The 26,981-nt window shown below is 47.5% G+C and overlaps 1 protein-coding gene across 1 annotated transcript in view; it reads right to left on the bottom strand.

The window, feature by feature from the left end:
* Positions 1-1,219: 1,219 nt before the first annotated feature.
* The window catches only part of rgmd (RGM domain family, member D), a 129,090-nt gene continuing 103,328 nt past the window's right edge, over positions 1,220-26,981 (bottom strand). The window contains exons 3-5 of the mRNA XM_086004508.1: positions 26,595-26,743; positions 25,698-26,260; positions 1,220-2,138 (exon numbers count right to left, since the gene is read on the bottom strand). Coding sequence (XP_085860634.1) covers positions 1,479-2,138; positions 25,698-26,260; positions 26,595-26,743 — 1,372 coding nt within the window. The 3' untranslated portion in view covers positions 1,220-1,478. The remainder of the gene's footprint in view (positions 2,139-25,697; positions 26,261-26,594; positions 26,744-26,981) is intronic.

A 26,981-nucleotide genomic window follows, 5' to 3' on the forward strand; every position in this document is an offset into this window, starting at 1 on the left:
TGTTACCTGGGCTGGAGCGCTTCAGCTATGAAGAGAGACTGGACAGGCTGGGGTTGTTTTCCTTAGAGCAGAGAAGGCTGAGGGGAGACCTGATTGAGGTGTACAAAATTATGAGGGGGCATAGATAGGAAGGAACTTTTCCCCTTAGGAGAGGGGTCAATAACCAGGGGGCATAGTTTCAAGGTAAGGGGCAGGAGGTTTAGAGGGGATTTGAGGAAAAACATTTTCACAGAGGGTGGTTGGAATCTGGAACTCACTGCCTGAAAGGGTGGTAGAGGCAGGAACCCTCACAACATTCAAGAAGCATTTAGATGAGCACTTGAAACGCCATAGCATACAAGGCTACGGACGAAGTGCTGGAAAATGGGATTAGAATAGACGGGTCTTGATGGCCGGCGCAGCCTCTTTCTATGCTGTATAACTCTGTGTACCATCTGTAAGATTCACTGCAGTAACTCGCCAGGGCTTCTTCGGCAGCACCTCCCAAACCTGCGACCTCTGCCACCGAGAAGAATAAGGGCAGCAGGCGCATGGGAACACCACCACCTCCAAGTTCCCCTCCAAGTCACACACCATCCTGACTTGGGAATATATGGGCCGTTCCTTCATAGTCACTGAGCCAAAATCCTGGAACTCCCTCCCTAACAGCACTGTGGGAGCACCTTCACCACACGGACTGCAGCGGCTGAAAGCGGCTCACCACCACCTTCGAGGGCAACTAGGGAATGGGCAATAAATACCGGCCTTGCCAGTGACGCCCAGATCCCAGGAAGAAAAATATACATGCTCAACCATCAGGCTCGGCTGCGGTGATCCTGGCCAACACTCGTGGCCCAGGTTCCCACATGAAGGAGTAGCAGTCGCTCGCAAAAGGCATCAGCCTGAAAAACCAGGCCTCTGGCCGGAGCTATGCTCCCTTTCAATATTTTTTTTTTTATATAAGAAGTGTGCCCGGCCCCTTTAAAAGGCGCTGCGTGGCCCCTTCAAAACACCGAGCATGCGTGGATTTTCCCATTTACAAGCTGGTAAGCTGTGCGGCTTAAATAGGGACACTGGGCTGGAGATACTGAAATGCTGAGGTGTGCGTGGAGTGGGTGTAAAGGAACCAGGAAAATATGAAAGGAGCTGGGGGGTGTAAAAGAGAGAATATTTTCCAACAGTATAGAGTTGCAAAATGGCAAACCCAACACTTTCATACAAATTATGCACAGGACAGTCCTTCAACGTCTTTAGCAGGAGATTTTTTTTAATAGGCAAAGATTAGATGCCCGTCTGACCACATCCCCGAAAAAAGGGTTTTTAAAAACCACGAGTACACAAAAAAAACTCTAGTTACTAACAGAAAGGCTCTCAACATACAATAATTCATACGATACAACTATATGTACAGGCACTTTACACATCATTTTCACATATGTACACTTCTCAATATATTATTATATAGACATTTTTGCGATCTGGGGGGGTATACACATTCACTACATGAGGGTTATGACTAAGAGGAGGCATGCCAAGTAAACGGGGGCTGTCTGGCGACGGGCCGGAGCTCCATTCTGCCCATCCTCGGTCCTGGGGGCGGCGTGCAGCTTGAGAACGTTGAGGTGCAGTGCTTTCAGGTCCTCCAAGGCCCCGTGGGCAGCCATGGAGAAGGCCGGGTCCCCGGTCGTCAGGAGATCGAAGACGCAGGAGTGAAAGTAGACATCCTCCACCTGGAGGATCTCGCGGCACTTGGCCGTGGCGCTCTCCGCCGTGTACGTCTGCCGGGGCCCCTGGAGCCTGGGGCTGGACAGCCGCCCGGAGAGCGTGTGCTCCTTGATGAGCTCGCTCCTGGGGCAGCCGTGCAGGCAGAGCTGCAGGCACACGCTCTCGTCCGCATAGTTCAAAGTCTCCTCCGGGACCCTGATGGCGAAGGTCAGGTACTTGCCCACCTGGCGCACGATGATGGTGGTGCCAATGTAGCGGGCTTGGATCTCAACCTGGCTGCTGCCTGCCTTCTCGAATATTCTCAAGCTGCTCTCCCCGTCCCTTTCGCTGCCGCTTTTTGTCCCATCCATAAACGCCAATGGGAGGTCATCTGTGGTGGCTTGATAAACCTTCTGCTCGGTGCAGCCGTGATAGCTCTTGAATATTATAGTAATCTGCATGAAAACACAAGAAAAGGCGGCTTTGTTAGCATTGATAGTGCCGTCGCAAAAATCCCAAAGTATCTCACAAACCATTTATATACCCCTTTTCACATTAGGGGAGTGGGACTAATTGGATAGAGTCATAAGGAGGCCATTCGGCCCATCGAGTCTGTGCCGGCTCTCTCTAGAGCAATCCAGTCAGTCCCATTCCCCCGCTCTATCCCCGTAGCCCTGCAAGTTTATTTCCCCTCAAGTGCCTATCCAGTCTCCCCTTGAAAACATTGTGTGTCTTCACTTCCACCACTTCCCTCGGCAGCGAGTTCCAGGTCATCACCACTCGCTGCGTGAAAAAGATTTTCCTCACATCCCCCCTGTATCTCCTGCCCAAAACCTTACATCTGCGTCCCCTAGTCCTTGTACCATCAACTAGTGGGAACAGCCTTTCCCTGTCTAGCCTATCCAAACCCATCATAATCTTGTACACCTCGATCAAATCACCCCTCAACCTCCTTTGCTCTAATGAAAACAAATCCAGTTTCTCCAACCTGTCCTTGTAGCTAAGATTCCCCATCCCTGGAACCATTCTGGTAAATCTCCTCTACACCCTCTCGAGGGCCTTCACATCCTCCCTAAAGTGTGGTGACCAGAACTGGACGCAATACTCCAGTTGTGGTCTAACCAGCGCTTTATAAAGGTTCAGCATAACTTCTCTACTTTGTACTCGATACCTCTATTTTATGATAGCTCTACCAAAGAGCTAGTACAGGCACGGTGGACCGAATGGCCTCCTTTTGCGCAGCATCACTCTACGATAAAACAAAATCCTACGGTGTTTTGCAGTGGCGTAAATCGGACAAAATGGACACAGAGCTAAAAAAGATATTGGGAGAGGTGATCAAAGAGATGGCTTTTGAGGAATATCTCAGAGGAGAGGTGGAAAGTTTAGAGAGAATTCCAGAGCGTGGAGCCGAGGTGGGAAGGCACGGACACCAAATGGTGGGGCTAGAGGATGTTTCGAGCTTGCATGCGGTAAGGCACCCAATAACAGCTCGTCGCCGAGGAGCGAGCATGCCGTTTTTTTTGGTGAAATAAAAGCAGAAAATGTTGGAAGCGCGCAGGCCAGCCAGCATCTGCAGTGATCAAGATCCTTATTGCAACAGAGCAACCCTTCGTGTCAACAACCCGGCTGGTGCCTCACACAATGCAGTGCCACGCTGGAGTGGGGGGTCGATGGGCCTGTTGTGGGGGCTTGAACCCAACTCAAGGAGAGTGCACTGCTAACCGAAACTAGCTGCCAATAAGGAACTCAATGAGAATACATCAAGGTGCTTGGCCTGAAATGGAAAAAACCACAGGTTGTTACTGACACTTCCACACCAACTGGAAACACAGATTGGGCTTTTTCTGTGGGCAGCACCACCCATTGGCAGCAAGCTGGCAATGTAAGAGAGCCAGCCACACCACAAGAGTTGGTCCTGGCCGACAACTTCAGCACCACCTCCAAAAGGCGGCGCTTCACGTCGGGAGTTGTTGGAGGCAGACGCTTTTTAAAAAAAAATATAAATGGCCAACACACAAAGTCCAGCAAGATGGTTTTATAATCACCAGCCTGTACGGACCCCCCCCCCCCACGCTACTGGGGAACACTACTCCTGCCAGCTAAGTAATGAATGGCAACCTTACACTTGCACGAAACCATGGGCCGTTTTACAGCAATGGGTCGAGGAGCCAGGTCCGTAGAGCAAACGGTGAAGCAGCGCCATACCATCACCCACCCAATACACTTGCAAATCTTGCTGCAATGATCACAGTCAATTTTAGTTTGTGGGAGGAGGGGGGTGTGACAGGCAGGAGAGAGGAGAACACGACGTCACTTCCAAAAGAAAGCAACCAATCCCAAAGTTGGCCGCACCTCTCTCACTCCTGGGTCAAAGTTGAGAGTTCAAGGCCCCCCCCCCCCCCCGCTACAGGACTTGGGCTCAGAATCTAGACTTCAGTGCAGTGGGAGTGCAACATTACTGGAGGTGCTGCCCTCTGGATGAGGTCTGGCAAGAGGTCTCATCTGACTGACGCTGTTCAAAGGAGGAATGGGGAGCTTTGCCCAGTGTAACGGCCTCAACTTGTGTCTCCTGCCCAAAATTAAAATACCCTGCTGCTTGTGGCACAAGTCCTTTGGTTACAGACAAACAATCACTGCAGTCCAAGAGCTTTTTGGACATTGCAATGACACAAGGCACTACACAAGCATTAAACAAACACACGTACACGCTGCTCAATATTATAAGTGCTTGATGGAAAACTGCAGCAACGCTGGTACCAAGATGCAGCTTGTAATTTTCCCCACGTTCTCCTCAGCACTCTCCTGACTTCCACCCTCCACAAATAACAAGACATCCAAAGCTTGGTCTGTGACTCTCCTCTCCCACTTGCCCAACAGCCCCATGCTTATGGCCTACATTGGCTCTTCACGCCCAACAGACTAAAATTTAAAAAAATGTCTTCATCTGTGGCCTCGTCTCACCCGACCGCCGCAACGTCCCCCAGTCTTACAACCCCTGCTACAGTCTCCAATCCTCCAGACTCTGGCACGTTCCCCATCCTTCCACTCCACCTTCAGGTGACAGAACTTTCAGCCACCTTGGCCTCGCTCAATTGGCACTCTCTCCCTAAACTCTTCCCACCGGTCGATGCCCCCCCCCTCATCTTCAGGAGCCTTCTCAAAGCGCATCTCTTCTATAGAAACGTTCAGTCACTTCTCCCAACACACCTGCCCCCCCCCCCGCCTTGCAAAAACAAAAGGCAGCACCGACTGCTATACAAATTATACCCGGAGAACATCCACCGTTCAAAACCTACTGTACATCAAGCTAGCTGCCAGCTGAAACGTGTGTTCTGCATTCAGGCTCCACAGGAGCTCGGGTCAATGCATCCCCTGTTTGAAGAGATTCTACCACATTGTTAAAGGTTCCAGTATAACGAAGACACACCAATTCCAATCTCTACTGTGAGCAACATTCTACCGATGTAAACTGGACACCCAAGGTGTATTATAATAGCAAAATACTACGGATGCTGGTAACAGAGAATGCTGGAAGCAGGACGGGATTTCTGTTTGTCTCACGGAATGTTCCTCCCCTCCCGCCCCCTTTCCCTGCCTCGGCACCTGCTTAATATCCGTTACATCTCTAGCCTTATCCAGTTCTGATGAAGGGTCCCAGACCCGAAACGTTAACTCTGTTTCTCTCTCTCCACGGATGCTGCCTGGCCTGAGTGTTTCCAGCATCTTCTGTTGTTATTTCACCCAAGGTGCATTTTTGTTCAACTGAAATCCAGCCCTGCCCCCCACCCCCCACCTGGTCTGTACAATGTGGAAGCGTTAATTAAATCCCAGTGTCGGGTTGGCCAAGTCAGTTGTCAGAAGGTTATGGCTTCAAACCCCTTTCAGCACATAATCCAGGCTGACACTTGCAGGTACTTGAGGGGGGGGGGGGGGGGGTTGCTGTACTGTTCAAGGGTTCCCATCAACTTTGTACAATTTTGGTCTCCTTACCTAAGGAAGGATATACTTGCCATAGAGGGAGTGCAACGAAGGTTCACGAGATTGATTCCTGGGATGGCGGGACTGTCGTATGAGATGAGATTGAGTAAACTAGGCCCGTATTCTCTTGGATTCAGAAGAATGAGAGGGGATCTCATTGAAGCATACAAAATTATTACGGGGCTTGATAGGGTGGATGCTGGGAGAATGTTTCCCTTGGCTGCGGAGTCTAGAACCAGGGGCCACCGCCTCAGGATAAAGGGTAGGCCATTCAGGACTGAGATGAGAAGAAATTTCTTCAGAGGGTGGTGAATCTTTGGAATTCCCTACCCCAGAGGGCTGTGGAGGCTCAGTCATTGGGTATATTCAAAACAGAAGTCGATAGATTTCTGACTAGTAAGGGCATCAAGGGATATGGCGATAGGGCCGGTGAATGGAACTGAGGCAGAAGATCAGCCACAATCTCATTGAATGGCTGAGCAGGCGCGAATGGCCTACTCCTGCTCCTATTTCTTGATATGTTCAACCGAGGCAAAAACCTTGCTGGCTCAAGTGGATGTTAAAAGATCACATTGCAGTCTGAGGAGAAGGGAGTCATCCCAGTGTCCTACTAGACAATCCACCCTCAAAAAAAAAAATCAACTGACTGGTTATTTATCTCATTGCCGCTTATGGGATCATGGCTTCTGCAAAGTGGCTGCCACATTCCAAGGTGGAGGCATGTCAAACTAATTAACTGGCCCCAATAGAGGTCTTGAAAATTACAAAAGGTTTTGATAGAGTAGACACACAGAGTGTGTTTCCACTTGTGGAGAAAGAGCAAAACTAAAGGCCATCAATAGAAGATAGTCACCAAAAAAGAGAGAATTCAGAAGAAACTTCTTTACCCAGAGAGCGGGGAGAATGTGGAACTCGCTACCACAGGGAGTGGTTGAGGCGAATAGTATAGATGCATTTAAGGGGAGGCCGGACAAGCATATGAGGGAGAAGGGAATAGAGGGTTATGCTGATAAGACGGGAGGAGGCTCGAGTGGAGCATAAACGCCGGCATGGACTGGTTGGGCCGAATGGCCTGTTTCGTTGCGTTCTATGTAATTCTATGACTGGCTTTGGGATGCTCAATATAAAGCAAACTCTCACTTTCTAATCACGTTACCCAATTCTTCATCACAAGCAGAAAGTCAAATAGTACCCGTGGTCTGGTTCAGCTCTGGGAACAGATGGCAACTCCAGGAATTAAAGAGTGTTTAAAGACAAGTCACTAACACTTAAAGATGGTAAGAGAAATGGCTTGCCCTAACCCGACATTAAAAAAACACCCATTGGACGGGCGACACTAGTAATCGGTGTCTTGATGCTCATTTGAAGAAAGGCACTAATTTTAACACAGCAAACAATTTTGTTAAAGATTAAAACTTAACATGACCGTTACCGACAGCTATTTCAAACCCGTAACCTTTTTAAAAAATAAAGTAAAGAAAACCATCACATTATCTCAGGAGCACGATTAAAATGGAATTGCCTTAAACCCTCCGAGGCCTATCTGCTGATTGCCACATCTCGCTGTGCGGGAAGGCCTCATCCCATGGGAAGGATCCCGCACTCTCCCGTGATCCATCAATTGAATGCCTCACATTTGACTGAATTTATTGATTCTTTTGAAGGTTCTGGTTTTTGTTGGGGGGAGGAGAAAGGAAAGAGCTCAACTCATTGAACAATGGGCGAGAGTAACTGGACAAGCTGAAGTTTGTCATCTCCCAGAGATCAACCGTGGACTTCAAGACGAGTTAAGAGCACATTGGCATTTGATCAAGTAAGTCTCTTAATACAGCCCTACAGCGATCAACAACGTGCAGCACTCCTTGTAAATATTGACACTCCTAATTGCCAAACGACAGCCTCAGCCACACTATTGTTGCAGAAAGCAGCTTTATCAACACAGTTAGGAAGTGCAGAAGCCTTATAGTATGCAACACTGACAATATGGCCAGTCCCAGACTCTGGGTCCCAGTTTCAAAACTTATTCCGCTACAGCAGAAGCGACCAGTTTGAAAGAATCTTTGTTGGCTTCATGGATGTACACCATGGAGCCTCCAGGGCCACATGTAACTCGATGTTCTTATTAATTTGCACAAGATGCTCACAAGAACAGATTTCACATTGAATTGCATAGAATTTACAGCAGAAACAAGCTATTCGGCCCAACTGGTGCACGCTGGTGTTTATGCTCCACTCGAGCCTCCCCCACCTCACCCTATCACTATCAGAGATTGTGTAGAATGGGCCGATACTCTCTGGAATTTAGAAGAATGAGAGGTGATCTCATTGAAACATACAAGATTCTGAAGGGGATCGACAGGGTAGATGCTGAGAGGTTGTTTCCCCCTGGATGGAATGTCTAGAACTAGGGGGCAGAGTCTCCGGATAAGGGGTCGGCCATTTAAGACTGAGATGAGGAAGAATTTCTTCACTCAGAGGATTGTGAATCTTTGGAATTCTCTACCCCAGAGGGCTGTCAATGCTGAGTCTTTGAGTATATTCAAGGCTGAGCGAGATAGATTTTTGGACTCTAGGGGAATCAAGGAACATGAAGATCGGGCAGGAAAGTGGAGTTAAGGTCGATGATCAGCCATGATCTTATTGAATGGCGGAACAGGCTCGAGGGGCCGAATGGCTGACTCCTGCTCTTATTTATGTTCTTATAACCTGCTTTTCCTTTCTCCATGTCCTTATCTAGCTTCCTCTTAAATGCATTTATACTATTCACCTCAACTGCTCCTTGTGGTAGCAAGTTCCATATTCTAACCACCCTCTTGTTTCTCCTGAATTCCCAATTGGATTTGTTGGCGACTCTCACATTTATGACCCCTAGTTTTGGACTCAATCTCAGATCTTGGTGTTCTGATTTGCATTTAGCCACCATCGAGGCAACAGGAACTAGCAATGGCTTTTTCCAAAGTTTCCGGCCCCATAAAACTCAAAACCAGTGAATAGGAAAGAAAGGGAATGGGGGCGGGACTAGCCTGCCTGTTTAAGCGGGTGGTGTTGGGTCAGGGCTCTTTGGGTTATATTGCCAGGGTTCAGGGGTCGCAGTTCAGACAACCACCTGCTACACAGTACAAGAGGCGAGTAGCAAGGCAACGCGTCCACAATGAACCTCAGCTGCATTAGTATCCAGACACTGCCATAGAATGCAGGGACAGGTTGAATGAGGGACCCCCTTTTAGACAGACTGGAGTGCATGTATTTAGCTTATAGGTGTGAGGGGCCTGGGGGAAGGGAGACAGAGAACCAAGAACCAATTACTATAGAGTAGGAGTGCTCAAGCTTTTTGTCTTAGTGAGCTGCTTAGATACATAGCCACAGAGACTCAGGAGGCACACGTCGAGATTAAATCCAATTTCCCAATAATTTGCGTACAGCTCAAGCTGCTGATACCAACAGATCTTGGCCGTTCTGATTTAGGATTTAGCCATCGATGAGGCAACAGCGCCAAGACCTGCCCTTTCCAAACCTCCCGATCTCGTATTTAGCAGAGAAATACGAAATATGTTATTTCATCCCCCCCCTCCTCCTTTCAGGCAGCATCAGCGCCTAGTATCTAACCCATGGATAGGTTCATTTGCAAACCTAGAGTGCGCTGGCAGCCTATTTGGTCATGGGAAGCAGCGCAGGCAAGCCCCATTTGTGTCTCAGTGGCAGGAACCCTGGCAGATATCGAACCTCCTTTCTTACCATGTGGGTGCAGAGGACAATTATAGCGCTGGCCGAAACCAGCAACCTCAAAGATCACACACACACCCTGTGACCTTTCTGACTCCAAGTGTATTTCAGGTAATATTTGGACCAATTGGAAACTAAAAAAGATTTGCATTTCTATAGCACCTTTCACAACCTCAGGATGTCCCAAAGCGCTTTACATCCAGTGAAGTATTTTTGCAGTGTAGTCACCGTTGTGATGTAGGGAAACGCGGCAGCCAATTTGCGCACAGCAAGGAACAATGAGACAATGGCCAGGTAACCTGCTTTAATGACGTCCGTTAAGGGATAAGGACACTGGGGATAACTCTCCTGCTCTTCTTCGAAATAGTGCCATGGGATCTTTGACATCCACCCGAGAGCGCCGACGGGTCCCCAGTTTAACGTCTCATCCGAAAGACGCCACCTCCGACAGTGCAGCACTGGAGTATCAGCCTAGATTTTGAGCTCAAGTGTCTGGAGTGAGATGTGAACCCATAACCTTGTGACTCAGAGGAGAGTGCTACCCACTGAGTCACAGCTAGTACCCAATAACTAGTGCAATCTCATTTGTTCTTGGAACCACTCATTTGCAGTCATGTTAAGGAGTGTTATTTTTTTTGGGAGGTGGGGGCGGTGGGGACAACTTCAATCTGTGAATGGAATATTGCCTCGCCTAACCACCCAACCCACAGTTCCAACATCTCGTCAGCACTCTCGCCTAGGAAGGTACAGAACAGCCTCATGCAAAGTAAAGCCTCTACCCCCACCCCCACCACATTTCAACACCAAGACAGCCCCTATTGCACCAGTGACCCCCCCCTACAACCAGTGTTAGTTTGTGTCAGATTCACTAGGACGATAGCAGAGAATAATAATTAAAAAAATTAGGCCACCTTCACTGAACGAGGTGGTGGTGGGGGGAAGAAAAATAGAAGAATTGAAACTTATGAAAGAGTTCAAGGGATAAAAAGGATATTTCAACTGGTCACAAAGGACATGAACTCAGGATTAGTACTAGCATAAAAGAGGAGTGGTTAGAAGCCATTAGGATATATACTGCACTGCCACAAGTATCTGCTGAAGCCACGTCTATCACGACGCTAGTGATAAGCACTTGGAGAAAAATATTGAAGGGCATAGGGAAAGAACAGTAGATGGAAGTCAAAGCTCATCGCTCAGTATCGCACTCAAGATTCAAACCAAGATTCGCGTAGTAATCGTGAACTGGCTAAGATTGTGGGGGGGCAGGAAGGAGAGGGAGATGAGGAAAGAGAAGAGTTTTTTTTAAATTTGTTCACGGGATGTGGGCGTCGCTGGTAAGGCCAGCATTTATTGCCCCTTCCCTAACGGCCCTCGAAAAGGTGGTGGTGAGCCGCCTTCTTGAGCCGCTGCAGTCAGTGTGGTGGAGGTGCTCCCAGTGCTGAGGGAGGGAGTTCCAGGATTGTGACCCAGCGACAATGAAGGAACGGCGATATACTTCCAAGTCAGGATGGTCTGCGACTTGGAGGGGAACTTGCAGGTGGTGGTGTTCCCCTGTGCCTGCTGCCCTTGTCCTTCCAGGTGGAAGAGGTCGCGGGTTTGGGAGGCACTGCCGAAGAAGTCTTGACGAGTTGCTGCAGTGCATCTTGTAGAATCCCTCAACTGTGTTTTTTTTGGTGCAGTAGCAGTGGGAAAAGGTACAATGGTAAACGTGGGGAGTGGGGGCGAAGAGGGGGAAAAGGGAGAGCAAATGTTTGTGGATCGACCAAACTCTTGTGCCCTTACCCCAGCCTAGGAATGGAATTACATCTCCCATGGAGACTACCGCTGGAAGTATCAAAGAACAATCAGATAAAAGGAGGATTTAACACATTCTGGTTGTATTTATTCATGTGGGAATCCTCTGGGAAATAAAGGACTAGGGTAGTAGTTGGACAATAGTGGAGGACAGCGGTTTGGATCAGAATTCTGCTCATGCCATTTACTTGAAGCTGGGAGTGTCCGAGCTTTTAACACCAGACTGTGCAGATATTTCTGTCTTCCTGGGCCGACTACTTGTTTTCAGTTCATGTACTGCCACAGATTTGAAAGGGGGGGGTGAGCGTGGGAGAAGATAAGTCTACAAAAATAGCCCCTGGATGTAATGAGCACCACTGCACTGGAGTGGAAACACACAGCAGTTCCAACAAGCTTACCAAAACATCCTCCAATGCCGGAATGTTTATATGGTTGTCAGCCGTGGCTCAGTGGGCAGCGCTCTCGCATCCGAGTCAGGCGGTTGTGGGTTCAAGTCCCACGCCAGACACTTGAGCACATAATTCAGGCGGTGCAGTACTGAGGGAGCGCTGCACTGTCGGAGGTGCCGTCTTTCAGATGAGATGTTAAACCGAGGCTCCGTCTGCCCCCTCAGGTGAATGTAAAAGATCCCACGGCACTGTTGGAAGAGGAGCAGGGGAGTCCTGCCAATACTTATCCCTCAACTAAAAACACAAATAGATTATTTGGTCATTATCTCATTGCTGTTTGCGGGAGCTTGCTGTGCACAAACTGGAACTTCAAAAAGTACCTGTTGGCTGTAAAGCACTTTGAGACACCCTGAGCTTGTGCATGGCGCAATATAAATGCACATTCTTTCTTCCTATATGCACGGAGCCCAGCCTTGAACTGAGCCACACAGTGCATTATCATCCCAGGACAGCAGTAGGGTCCTACAATTAAAAAAAGACTTGCATTTATATCGCACTTTTCACGACCACTGGACGTCCCAAAGTGCTTTACAGCCAATGAAGTACCTTGTTTTTTGAAGTGTAGTCACTGTTGTAATATGGGAAACGCAGCAGCCAATTTGCGCACAGCAAGCTCCCACAAACAGCAATGTGACAATGACCAGATAATCTTTTTTTAATGTTGATTGAGGGATAAATATTGGCCAGGACACCGGCGATAACTCCCCTGCTCCTCTTCAAAATAGTGCCATGGGATCTTTTACGCCCATCCAAGAGAGCAGACGGGGCCTCGGTTTAATGTCTCATCCGAAAGACGGCACCTCCGACAGTGCAGCACTCCCTCAGCACTGCACTGGGAGTGTCAGCCTAGATTTTTTGTGCTCAAGTCCCTGGAGTGGGGCTTGAACCCACAACCTTCTGACTCAAGAGGCGAGTGTGCTGGCCACTGAGCCACTGGCTAACACTTCGCTTTAGATGTCTACGGGTTTGGAATGGGGAAGGGGGGTTGGGGGGGGGGGGGGGGAGGAGAATGAGAAGGTACAACCCAAGATTCCCATTCATCAATATCCGGTAATCCCTTCTGGCATGCGGGTGTGGCATATGTGGAGTTCAGGCCCGGACAGGATCAGGCGTGGTTGCGATGCCTTTCATAGCCAGATAACCGGCCACCATTACAACACGGGCTCAGCTCGTGGAGAGCGGGCGAGGTACTGGAGGGTGGCAGGTGGCTCGGGGGAACATGTGGGATGCTAAAGCTTCAGGAGGTTAGGAGAAAATATTAGGGAGGAGGAGTGGGGGTGGTCAAGAGAGGAGCGGGCTAGTTCTTGGCCAGATACTGAAAAAAAAACACTGGCTGACCTGCGCGTGAGGCTACCTCGGAACAGTAACTTGTGTTCACACATGGACACTAATTTTTCCACAGCTTACAAATTAAAAGTCTGTGAAAAGCCCCAGTGTAACTAGCCGGCACTCTGCCCGTCTGGTGCTTGTTGTTGCTGGAGTTCAGCCCAACAAGCTTCCATTAGCAATTGTACAAAGCTGGAAATAGGGGAAAACTGCACTGCTTCAGAAATCTCGTTGCAAAATTCCAAAGATTATGACTGTTCCAGTGTCCAACAGACCATCTGTGCCTCGCACTGGAGGGAGCAAAGAAAAACAACACTTTTTTTTAGGGGGGCGGAAAGAGGGAGAGAAAGTCATTGAAAACAGTCAACCTGAATTAACTCCAGATAACTGCGTATCTGATCCAAACACAGAATCCCCGTGAAGCCAAACCACTTCCCATTCCATCCGGAGGCGCTGAATTCCTGATCCAGCAACGTCTCGTTGGTATCGACTGTTAACGTAGCTTGGCTGCTGGCATAGAATCTACTCCCGGCACCAAACGGGACAGACCCGGGAAGAAGCACATCAAAAAAAAACCACCACCACCCCAGCTCCATCTTCCAAGGAGCTCAGAGGTGCGAGGGTGGCTGGCTGGTGCTTGCAATCTCTACCAGTGGCTATAGATGGGAGGCCCAGGTCAAGGCGCCAACATGTCGCGCCAGGGAAGGAGAGCAGCCCTACCTGCAGCACTGGGTGGCGGAAGGCAGTGCGACCAGCCATGCTGAGAGGAAAAAATAAAACACCCCCGCACCACTGGGGGCACTGTGGCACCTTCTTGCCACTGACGCATTCGGTAGGGGAAAATTAAACAGACCTCAAGCACGAAATAGTCCCCAGCCGCCCAACTGTTCTGTAGGGTTTCATCACCTTTTAAAAAGTACTTGGATATGCACTTGAAGTGCCGTGGCCTACAAGGCTACGGACCAAGTGCTGGAAAGTGGGATTAGGGTGGAGAGCTCTGTCGGCCGGCACGGACAAGATGGGCCGAATGGCCTCCTCCTGTGCCGCAAGTTGCTATGATTCTATGCTGAACCAGTCAAACCCGCTGCACGGACCCAGCTATTCTTGCACACGTCATTTTTTTTTAAATCAAGTCCACGGCCAGAGATTTGGTTGACGGCCATTTCTCTGCAGCTTTTGGAAAATCCCGAGCTAAGGAAAACATTTAGCTGTTTTAACTCGGGCCCTAGCTGAGGTCCCATTGAAACGCTAACCGGACCAAACCAAATGCACTGTACCTCACCCCCACCCCGGTGCCTCCTCCAGGAGGCATCTGAAGAGTGCAATGGTGATCTGCGCAGGCGTCAGTATACCCCCAGCAGTGGGCTTCCAATTGGCCCATTCTACATCCCATCCCTGGACCATACACTGGTGGCAGCAGCATTCTGCCCATCACACGTCAAACCTCCCACGGCATTCTGACCACTGGAACGCGATTCCTTCTCGATCATCTGCAATTCATTCTTTGACAAAATAGAAAAATTAATTCCCTTACTTATGGCCTCTGGTGGAACTTGTAGGAGTATCAGAACCGCCTCAATCTACAATTTCAAAAGGGGAGCTAAACACTGTCTGAATTCCACCATCACCCTGGATGTTATAAATCGAGACATTCAAACATGTGCCGGTAACAGAAATGTTTGGAATTATGAAATGATGGGGGACAGGGTAGATAAAAGCAGTCTGCTTCCAAAAGCTGAGGGGTCAAGAACGAGAGGCCATAGATATGAGATTAAATGCAAGAGGGTTAGAACGGCGCACAGGAGAAACCTGTTCAGAGTTGTGAGGTTGTGGAATTCACTTCCAGGGTTGGTGGCTGAGGGAGAAACGATGTCAACATTCAAGCTCAGATCGGACAGGTGGATTAAGGAAAAGGGTCGAAGGGGTATGGGAACAGGGTGGATAAATGCGAGGAGAACTATTTGCTCATGCGGAGGGTAAACGCCAACACAGACTGGTTTGAACGAATGGGCCAGTTTCCACGTTGCGACTTCAAAATATGCATTTAGGTCTCGTCGCCCTGGTGCGCTTTATGGGGCTGGTGTAGACAACCTGGAAATGGACATTTTCTTCATCGTCACCCCCTGCTCCCACACCACCCCACCTCCCAGAAACACTCGGAAAATTTCCACAATTCTCCCTTCATAACCTGTGGATTACAAAGCATTGGAATACACTTCTCTCCCTTTAAAAGAATCATGGCTTTCAATTCTCTGACCACAATAGAGATCGGAAGTTAAAGCCTTGGATTTAATGTGAAAAACATCACAACATGTACAAGTCAAGCGAATCATAGAATAGTACAGCACAGGAGGCCGCCATGTGGCCCATCGCGTCTGCACCGACTACAAATCTTGCCGCTCCAGATTATATCGTTTATAAATCACAACCTCATGGCCAATTTTTTTTTTTTATTTTTTTTTTTATAAATGATCCCTTTGACCACTTGCCTCCCCAGCACTGGTGCCATGGGTCCCCGTCACCCTCCAACACCTTGCCACACGGCCATTCTTCCACCTGCTGAACCGAGATGAGGTGGTGCTGGACTATTCAACCATGGAAGGCTGCACGGAGGAGCCCAATCCTGTCACCGGATGTCTAGATACACTCGCACTCAAACTCGATAGGGAGCAGAGACTGTGCCAGATTTTCAGCAAACACAAAACAGGAAGGGATCAAACATGGGACCGCTGTACTCCGTGCATTCACCCAGCAACCACAGCATCAGGAACAATAAATAATCGGGTTCGCACAATCCATAAAATTGGTCCACATCCAACTCTGATTGAAAATTTGTACTTTAAATCATAACCTTTATATGAACATTTTGATCCAACACAAACCATGCTGCCGAGGGTCAAAGACGCGAAACCGAAGGAGCTCACCAGGAGGGTACCGTGAGGTGGAATATTCATGGATTGAAATGTTAATTCAAAAAGTTAGTGTTTTTTTTTAAAGCTTGTTCACTCCTCTTAATCTAAACTCTCAGAATACAAATTCCCCACTTTGTTGCGTTAGTTAGGCTGCTTAATCCAAATGACTGGATTAATCAGTAGACTGTGCCGCCCATTGAGAACTGGACAGCAAGTCCACCCCCTTGAAGAAAGGTCAGACACTTGATACGAGGGAACAAGACTAAAACCAACACACACACACAGAAAATACATTTTTAAAACGAACTTGAAAGGAAAGGTCTGTTGTGAAGAAGCAGAGACATCCGTGTCCCAAGCAGTGCCTGGAAAGGACTGAATGGCACAGGGGGTTCGAAGGCACTGCCATTTTGCTTCTGGGACCCTAGACACGAATACAGCTCGGGTTGAGAGCACTGAAACACAGAAGGGCTCTTAGCGCAATGAGTGCGGGGCCAACTCCCAGAGGATTAGAATCCAGAACACAAAACTGCTTATTCACCACTAATTGCAAGCCCGTTTGTGTTACCAATTTAGTACCACAGGGACCAGCGTCCCAATGGGAAGAGGAAAAAAAACTGGCAAATATCCAATTTCTGGCTTGTCATAGTCATAAAAATGCCGCTTCTGTTCACATACCATGCAAAAGGAGGTTTAAATAGACTGCAGAAATTGCGTCTTTCTCGCTCTCTCATTAGGGAGACCAAACACGGATTATGGAGTTGCTTCAGTAGCTTCAGACCTCCTAACCTCCATTTTAGTTTTAATTCCAGACTGCCGTTTGCTGGCTCGCTTTGCTTCCCTCCAATTTGCCACTATCTATCACCTTTTCTAAGGGGGGGGGGGAGCCTCATTTGTTTTATCCACTTGCAAGTCCTGTTGTGTCTTTAAGCCCCTGCCCAATGTCCGCCGACTGGGAGCATCACTTGCATCATCGAACAATCTCCTGCTTTAGTTAACTTCCTTTTTTCCAAGATTGCAGTATCTATTTGCTTGCATTTTCCCTTCACCCCTTGATTCTATTAAGATGATTGACTCAGATGAGTCTGTCATTCCAGTGCAGTGCTGAGGGAGTGCTGCGCTGTCGGAGGTGCCGTCATTCGGATGAGACGTTAAACCGAGGCCCCGTCTGCTCTCTCAGGTGGACGTAAAACATCCCATGGCACTATTTTGAAGGAGGACAGGGGAGTTCTCCCCTGTGTCCTGGCCAATATTTATCCCTCAATCAACATAACAAAAACAGATTATCCGGTCATTATCACATTGCTGTTTGTGGGAGCTTGCTGTGCGCAAATTGGCTGCCGTGTTTCCCAAAATTACAACAGTGACTGCACTTCAAAAAAGTGCTTCATTGGCTGTAAAGCACTTTGGGACTTCCTGAGGTAGTGAAAGACACTATATAAATGCAAGTCCTTATGCTTTTCTCTGTAAGAAATGGGTCTTCCTGGTCTTAGCGAATCTGGCAAGTTTACTTCATCTTACAGCTCCTGTGTAATTGAGGGCAACATATCTGAGGTTAGCAGCACTAGCCAAGCATCTAGCACAACAGGAAAGCAGGCAAGTGAAAATACAGAGACAACCTGCGATGTGACCCATGCACTGGGAACAGCTTATAGACCAATATTTAGATGGATCTACAATTCCCATTAGCCCCTGCAATCTTGGCTTGTTGACACTATGACACTGAGCGTCTGCAACCAACTCCACTCCTGAATTGCAAGTACCGAGAAAAAGAACTGGTTGTTTCTTCACTTGGGCCTTTAGAGGGTAGGAGACCTTCGCCCAGACACCCATGGTTTGATGCTCGCTTTGTGTAAACAGAAAATACCTGGTCTCCATTCTGCCAATCTCCTTTCTACCTCAACCCCCAGACTTTGGAACTCAACAGGCAGAAACCCACATGCCATCACGAAGCTACAAAACACATCCTCCTAAAGAGGTTATATTGAAACATAGAAAAATAGGAGTAGGCCATTCAGCCCTTCAAGCCAGCTCCACCATTCAATATGATCAGGGCTGATCCTCTATCTCAATACCATATTCCCACTCTCTCCCCATACCCCTTGATGCCTTTTGTGTCTAGGTTGTTTTTTTTCTACAACATAGTAAGTAAGTACTCAAAGTAGTGATTTGATATAAAAAATCTCCTTTAACTCAAAAAGACAAAAGCAAAATACTGGAAATAGAAACTAGAAACAGAAAATGCTGGAAACACCAAGCGGGTCAGGCAGCACCTGTGGCGAGAGAAAGAGAGTTAACGTTTCAGGTTGGTGACCAGTCTGAAGAAAGGTCATCGACCTGAATCGATAACTTTCTCTCTGTACGGATGCTGTCTGACCAGTTGGGTGATTTCCAGCAGTTTGTGTTTTTAAGCTCAAAGACAAGCTCGTCTCTATCCAAATAATCTTCAGCCTCATTCACTTCCATGGGACTTTGCGACAAGTAGTTGTTCAATTTTATATTTAAAAAGTGTTATCCGGCCCCCTTTCCCAACAGCCCAGTCGCAAGTCTTTGAAATCCGGCCCCTGCTCTTGACTCTACTGTCTGGCTGGTAGGTCAACAACTGCCCCCTCTGAAGCCGCACATCCAAGCGCTCAGTTAATGCCAACCAAAACCCATCTGGCCCCGTCACAGTGGACAACCACACGAGTACACATTAGCACCACACCCAGTGCCGGGAATCAGCTCAGTCAGCCACAACCCATGCCATTTAGTAAAGCTCACTCTCCACTACAATACATCAAGCAAACTATGCTAGGTGTACGCAATACGCCGTGTACACCATATTACATACTTGAATGTTTAAAAAAAGTCCTTTGGTTTCAGTGCCGACCTATGCCAAAGTAGCTAGGATCAGCCACAGTCAAGCTAATCAGATTTGTGCTTCAATTAATAATGTAGTCTTGTAGACAAATTGAAGGTCAATTAACTCTGTCACAACACTCTAAATATTCAGCCACAGTACTGGCCCTGCTCCTCAAAAAACCCACCCTTGTCCTTCAAACTACTGCCCCATCGCCTACCTCTATTCCCTCGCCAAAGTCCTGGAATGTGCGGTCACCTCCCAAATTGGTGCTCATCTCTCCGCTAACTCCACTTGAATCTTTCTATCCTGCCCATGCAACACCACCAAGACGGCCCGAATCAAAGTCATGACTGACATTCTTCCCTTCGTCCCACCATTGGCAGCCATGCCTTCAGCCGTCTAGGTTCCAAGCTCCGAAATCCCTTCCATAAACCGCTCCTCTTAAAGCCCTGCTTAAAACCTGCCTCTAACCAAGATTTTAGGCACCCATCGTATATCTCCTTCTTTGGCAATAATTCTATTAAGTGCGATGAGATGTCTGGCTACATTAAGAAGGTACTATATAAATGCAAGTTGGGAACGTGGCTGTGATACATTATCCCCTCCGCAGTCTTTGAAACTAGCAATAATGCCATCCTCCTTCAATGCCTCGCCCCCGTTAGCCAAACTCTTCCTTTCTCCGATTCTGGCCTCTTGTGCATCCTCCCCCTCCCTCCCTTTGCCCCACCACGAGCAGCTGTATCTTCAGCTGCCTAGGCCCCATGCTCTGGAATTTCCTCCCTAAACTCCAATGCCACCACCCTCTCCCTTAACGACCCTTCTTGAAGTCCACCTCTTTGGGAAAAACCTTTTGGTAACCCCTCTTAGTATCTGCTGCTTGGGCTCAGCAGCCATTCAAAAATAAAATTACACCTCTGAAGTATTTGGGATATTTTTCTGTTAAACGTCGTTATATAAATTCAAGTTGCTGTTGGTACTCTTAGTATGGTCTGTACCTGCCCACAATCCATTCACACGTGTCCCTCAGTAGAGCTTCTGATGCCTCCTTCATGGCATTTTGGGTGTAGAATTCAGCACCGTTTAGCTCCTTCAGAACACAAAGTTATGGAAAGTCTACTAAAATTGTAATGTACTTTATGCAAAGAATAGGCTTGGGGGGTTGAATGGTCTTTTACTATTCTGGGAGACCGTTTCCCATTCTGCACGATGTAAAGTGTTGGCACTAGAAGGTTTCTCACACCCCCCCCCCCTTCACCCCACCACCAACCCCATCTCCAAGTATCCTTGGGCTGCAACTGATTTGTAAAAAAAGTAAAGGTTGAAATTATTTGAAGTTGAAAGCGTATAAAATATTATAAATAATGTGATGCCCAGGAACAAAATAATCAGCACCACCAACGAAAGAAAGAAAGAAAGACAGAAAGAAAGACAGAAAGAGAAAGAAAGAGAGAGAGAAAGAGAGCGAGAGAGCGTGAGCGAGGAGAGAGAAAGAAAGAAAGAAAGAAGAGCTATTTGTGGGTTTGTTCACCCATGCCGATATTTACAGTTAATGTGTCACTACTGTCCAGGATATGCTCTCTCTAGTACCAAGTGGTGAACGTTTGAAACGAGAGACTAATTCAACAGTTAGGCCACACCAGCAAGCTCCAAATTTCAATATTTTTCCCTCCACGTTTTAACAAAATTGATTTTGAAAACTCAAAGACACTTGATAGAAGCATTGAGAGAGTTTGGTTTCACGAAGTCAGGCAGGCTGTGGCCAACTACATGGGTCGCAGGTACCAAGGGGGAAAAATTCGGTATTGCCCCATTTGGGGCGCCATTATTGGCCGTGTGCAAAGTTTAGCACCTGCCGCTAATTATCACCTCCGACAGCAAACTTGGCTTTTATCGCCCCTGGAGGTGATTGGAGCGCTAAATCAGGCACTTCACACCTGTCGTAAGGCACAAAGGCCGAGGAGCGAGGCGCTACCTCAGAGCGCTGGCGAAGCACGGCAGGGCAAATCAAAATGAACCTGCAAAGTGCTGCTCAGTACCCAAAACTCCTTCACACAGCGCTGAATCTCTCCAGAAGTCACTCTCTCGCTTTCACAGAATGCGTGGTGCAAAAACGTCACCGACAAAAAAAGGCAGGAAGCGGCCGCCTTTAAATAGCGCTCCCCCAGTCCCTTTCTGACAGCATAACGCTCCCCTCAACCTGTCGTTGCTAGCGGCAGGCGGTAAGGCAGGGGGCGCCACTCAATATCCGGTCCGGGACGCTAATGGGGCGTTGTGCACTCGACTGACGTCACAATCTACCGGTGCAGGAGATCGTGGCGGTAGTGTTCAGCGCCGCCGCAAAATGTCAAGTTAATTTCGCGAGCGGCGCAAACATCACCGCACCCGGGCGCTAGTTGCTTTGCACCCCATTAGCGCCCTCTTAAGGCGCCAACGGGCAGTGCAAACAACTGAATCCCCCCAGGAACTTTCCGTTTAATTTTCTGATATCCCTTTTCAGCCACTGGTCAGCTTGATTCAGTTAGTAGCACTCTTGCCTCGGAGTCAGAAGGTTGTGCGTTCAAACCCCACTAAAATTATACTTGTTACCCAATAATTAAAGGGAAGGTTGCTCTGCCTAATATTAAATTGGCCCCAAGCTCTGGAATTTCCTCCCTAAACCTCTCCCTTTAAGGTGCTCCTTAAAACCTACCTCTTTGACCAAGCATTTGATCACCTGTTCCAACATCTTTCTTTGGCTCGGTGTCAATTTTGTCTGATTACGCTCCAGTGAAGCGCCCTGGAACGTTTTACTACATTACAGGCGCTACATAAATGCAAGTTGTTGTACAAAACTGAGCATATAATTAACATTTGGCCTTTTGGGCAAGATGATAAAAATCAAGGGCCTGTCTGTCTCCTGCAGTGGGCAGGAGAGAGTCCTGGGCACTGCTGGAAGAACAGCAGGGAGCATCACCCAATGCCCCGGCCAAAATTCCTCCTCCAACACCACCAAAATCCAATTAACTAGTCTTTCATCTCATTGCTAATTGTGCGACCTTGCTGTATGTAAATAGACTGCTGTGTAAATAGTGGCTGCAGTCCCAAGTTGGAAAGCACTTTTTTTTAAAAACATCCTGGAAATGTGATAAACTGCTATATAAATACAAGTCCTTACTATAAGTACAAACAGGGAAAGTACATATGATAAAATGTTGAAAGTTAAAAAATAATCTGAAATGCAAATTATGTGCAAGGAAGTGGGGACTGAAAGTTAGAACAATCCTTCAGTACTCACAAATGCAAGACTCTGCTACAGCAATCTGTCAAGACCATTGCTGTTTTACGAGTTTGATAGATAGAGCGATAGCACATCATAAACCACAACCATAGTAATCACCATTAAAATCGGAATCCAGCTACCTGGGCAGAAGGCAACACTGACTCAAAAGTGACCAGAAGAATACATTCCACAATAACACAGATCACATTTACTTTTGTAGTCTGTTTAAAAGCTTAAAAGCTGTGTTTTTATGCATCTCTCCACTTCACCTGACGAAGGAGCAGCGCTCCGAAAGCTTGTGATTTCAAATAAAACTGTTGGACTATAACCTGGTGTTGTGTGACTTCTTACATTTGTCCACCCCAGTCCAACTCCGGCATCTCCACACTAAAATTGTATGGTCCAATTAATAATTGGGAAATTGCTGGGAGTCATTTATTTAAATTACATCTCATACATTTACATATTCCTTCTACTGTATAAGCATTTCCCAAGTGCTCATTTTATGTAAAATAGTACCATCATTAAAGTCTATTAATGGTCAGATTTCTACTGAAATGACTCATTTTTCCCACCCCCACACAGTAACTTCCCTCCCGTACATGACAAAGTCCGTTGTAAATAATATATTCCCCCAAATAAATTTCGATTCAGCATTTCAGCACCTTCCGGGATGCGTGGTGGGAAAGAAATGCTGGAGAGGGGGGATGCGGTGGCTTTTGGTCGAGGTTCATCCCAAGCAGCTCCCCAACACAGGACTCCATGCGCCGCGAACCGTTCATGGGGGGCGCAGACTCGGGGCAAGCATCGACTGCTGCTGGATGGCCACCAGCTCGGTGAAAGTCGCCCTTCGATCTCCCCGAAACCCGCTGGCCTTCCACAGCAAGGAGCTGAGCGAGACCGAGTGTTGCTGACTGGCTCATTCCGTGGACCAGGAATACGGGCCGAGGGGCTGCACCAAAGTTAATGCAGCCACCGCAAACTGTAAATTGGGAACACTATCCAAGGCCTTCCCACCATTGTATACTGCGAGTCTACATCCTACATAACACCCTTGCGCTCTCTGTCTTAAATGTTTGCAAAAGAACTGAAGGGGAACAAAGACCCCTGGAAACTGTGTACCCCAAATGGATCTGCTTTGGATAGAAACAGATGTAGCGTCAACATAATGGAAACTGCAAAACTCAATGCAAATGTAACTTTGCTCCAAGTGCAAAGAGAACCATCAGTCACAACACTAAAAGAAAGACTTGCATTTCTATAGCGCCTTTCACGACCACCGGATGTCTCTCAGCGCTTTACAGCCAATGAAATACTTTTTGAAGTGGAGTCACTGTTGTAATGTGGGAAACACCGGCAGCCAATTTGCAAACAGCAAGCCCCCACAAACAGCAATGTGATAATGACCAGATAATCTGTTTTTATGTGGAATGAGGGATAAATATTGGCCAGGACAACGGGGAGAACTCCCCTGCTCTTCTTCGAAATAGTGCAATGGGATCTTTTACGTCCACCTGAGGGGGCAGACGGGGCCTCGGTTTAACGTCTCATCCGAAAGACGGCACCTCCGACAGTGCAGCACTCCCTCAGCACTGCACTAGAGTGTCAGCCTAGCTTTATGTGCTCAAGTCTCTGGAGTGGGACTTGAACCCACAACCTTCTGACTCAGGCGAGTGCGATACTGAGCCACGGCTGACACCAAGAGCGTAACAACGTAAAATGTAAAGGTCGCATCCTTTGAAGTGCAATAATCCAACACATCAATGCCAACTAAACCTGGAATTAAGTATCTCGGAGCATCTTTATGTTTATGACAATCAACATCACTAAAACTGATTATCTGGTCATTATCACATTGTGGTTTGTGGGAGCTTGCTGTGCGCAGATTGGCTGCCAGCGTTTCCCACATTACAACAGTGACTACACTTCAAAAAATACTTCATTGGCTGTAAAGCGTTTTGGGGTGTCCGGTGTTCATGAAAGGTGGGATATAAATCCAAGTCTTTCTTTTATGACTGGTACAGAATTTTTTTTTAAGATTACATTAATTTTTTTTTTAAGCATTGTTTATGAATAAAGTTTGTTGCATTTTTTTTTGGGGGGGGGGGTGCGGGGAGCAATTTTTTTCTCTCCAAATCTCAGAAGGAATCCCAAGTTGGAGCTATTATTACTTCTTTGACTTCTCAATAGTAGTCGAGTATAAGTGTGTGTGTGGGGGAGGTAGTTGTATTTTTCCATGTTTGAATCTCATTGTCAGAACCAAGTCTCATGTCATTTAAAAGTTACATTGCGTGTAGAACAAAGTGTGTCCATTAACAGCGGTAAACGGCACAGCAACTGCACCCATTCGCAGTTTTGAACAATGAGACCGTGTGTTTTTTCCCCAAAAAAGTTGGTCACAACCCATTGCAGATTCCCCTTTAGTTCAGGCACCAATTAAAGTCTTAGTACAAGGTTACAGTTCGTTAGCTGTTTTGTCACACTTTTGAATGCTAACAGGTGGTGGGGGCAGGGGGGGGGGGGGGAAGAGAATCTAACCGGCACGTTTAATTTGTTCAGATACAAAGTGAAAATAAACCAAGAGCATTAAAAGACCCCATCCGAGCTGTACTTTAAAAGTTTTAGGGAAACGCTCGCCGAGAAGACAGTTGTTTAAAAAAAAGTTGGCCAAATTAAGTTCTGAAAATTGCATCTTAAATACACAATCTTCAAAAACAGTCTTTTTCTTTATTAAAATGTATTTGCAAATCATCTGGATTAATTTTCCCACAAAAATAAACTTTTATTAATTAGAATTAAAATCAGAAGTAACTAAGACTTAAGCAGTATCTAAACCAAGCTCCAACTCTAGTTGAAAAAAAGTGTGTTTTTTTTGACTGTAGGACTGTGACACAACAGGAATAATTGACGGGCTAGTGAGTAATCAAGATTGTAGGATGGGCACGGTAGAAAAGGGTTGTTTAAAAAAAAATCTAACCTCTTCCTAAATCTATACTTTCTTGGCAATCCAGTCCAGCAGGTTTACCCCCCACCCCATACAGCCATATAGCACAGAGGGAGTAAAAAACAGGAAATGCTGGAAATAAGAAAGGTCCTCGACCTGAAACGTTGATTCCGTTTCTCTCTCCCCACAGATGCTGCCTGGCCCACTGAGCATTTCCAGCATTTTCTGTTTTTATTTCAGATTTCCAGCAGCTGCAGTATTTTGCTTTTATATTAGCACAGGAGGAGGCCATTCGCCCGTGTGTCTCTGCCAGCTCTTTTCAAAAACTAGCCAATGAATCCCACTTCCCCCTGCTCTTCGCCCCACAGCCCTGCAACGTTCTCCCCCCTTTTCAATCCCCAACTCCCTTTTAAAGGTTACAACTGAATCTCCTTCTGCCACCCTTTCAGGCAGTGAGTGCATTGCCAGATCATGTAAAGGAAGAAAAACAAAGAGAGGTCTCCTCATCTTAGTTCTTGAGCCAATTATCTGAAAATCGGTGTCCTTTGGGGAGGGAGAAAGAGACTTGCCTAAATGCCAAACTTGTGCAGTAGAGGGCAGTCACATTCGTTCTTTGGGAAACAAAAGCGAGGATGGGAGGGAAGAAAAGGGTTTTTTTCGGTGGGGAAGGGAAGGGATTGGTGGTGGAGAACTTCTCTTGACTTAGAGAGAAGGGAAGGGGTTGTTGTCGGAGAACTTCTCTGGACTGGAGACCCCCCCCCAAAAAAATCTGGCACACAGTTACCTTACTGGTGGCTGTGGCGCTGGAGCCTTCCACCACGGGCACGTTGGTGACTTGGACCGATAGGTAGTCGCTGTCGATCAGGGGCCAGGCTCCTTCCACTTTGCAGGTCTGAAACTCGTCCCGAAATGTCCTGAGGTGCGGGTCGCCAAACAAGCCGCAGTGTGCAAACTTCGGGGGCTGCTGTCGCTGCCGCCGCCCCTGCCCGCCGTCTTTCAGCCAGTTCCTCTTGCTCTCGTAGCTGCAAAGCTCGGGGAGCCGGCTCCTCTCCGTGCCCGCCGGCTTCACCGGGGCCGTGGGGCCCGTCTTGGAGCAGTTGTGTTGCAGCATCAGGTCGCTGATGCCCAGCACGGCCGAGTGGTAGACCAGGTCCCCCCGGCAGTACTTGGCCGTCTTCTTGGTGCATTGCGAGTAAGCTCGGAGCGCGATGCAGAAATCGCCGCCGTTTCCTCCTCCTCCTCCACCGCCTCCTCCTCCCTCCGACTCCTCTTGCAATCCAGTCCCCGGAGAAGTCGCAGCCACGAACTCGGCGTTACATCTCTGGATCCGACACTGCTGGCAATGTACTGCGAGCAGTAAACAAAAAAGTTACCAAAGTTTAAACTGGGGGAAGGAAAAGTTTTACAAACATTTTTCTTAATACTTCTGCAACCGCAAATGTTTAAAAGAAAACTTTTACAAACTCCACGCTATTTTAAATACATTTCTGCAAACTCCAAGCTACTTTTTAAAAACTTTTGCAAACTCCAAGCTACTTTTAAAAAACTTTTGCAAACTCCAAGCTCCTTTTTAAAACTTTTTCCAAAGTGCTGCATGTTGCTTGCTAGTAAAACCGTCTAACTTTTAAACCACTACAAAAGTTTTCTTTTAAGCGTACACGATGCTGGGGCTTTTTTTTACCTGAATTCAGACACAGAGAGAAAATGAGCATGGTAAAAGCAGATGAGCAGAGCTTTTTAGCCAAAGGGTAACGGCTTCTTTTCCCCATGCCAATCCATCCAGCGCGGCTTGAGTTTGTCGACTGCTCGGCGAAGTGGACGGCGCTCCTTCTGTGGGAAGAAAAGTTCAAGAATCTCCGCCTCAACCTGTCGCTCAGAGCCCGGGACAACCCAACCTGCTGGGCCAGCCTGATTGACAGACAGTCTGGCCAATCACCAACAGCAGGAAACTTCACTATTAAAGGGGAGGGCCAGACAATTTCAAATGTGGGGGGCAAAAAGGCAATACTTGCTACTAAACATTCCTTTAAACGATATTGTTTATGTCAACTTCTGGTTGTTTTACTAT

This window comes from Somniosus microcephalus, chromosome 13 (genome assembly GCF_052327205.1).
Source record: "Somniosus microcephalus isolate GS21.2 chromosome 13, FLI_Smic_1.0, whole genome shotgun sequence".
Taxonomy (NCBI): Eukaryota; Metazoa; Chordata; class Chondrichthyes; order Squaliformes; family Somniosidae; genus Somniosus; species Somniosus microcephalus.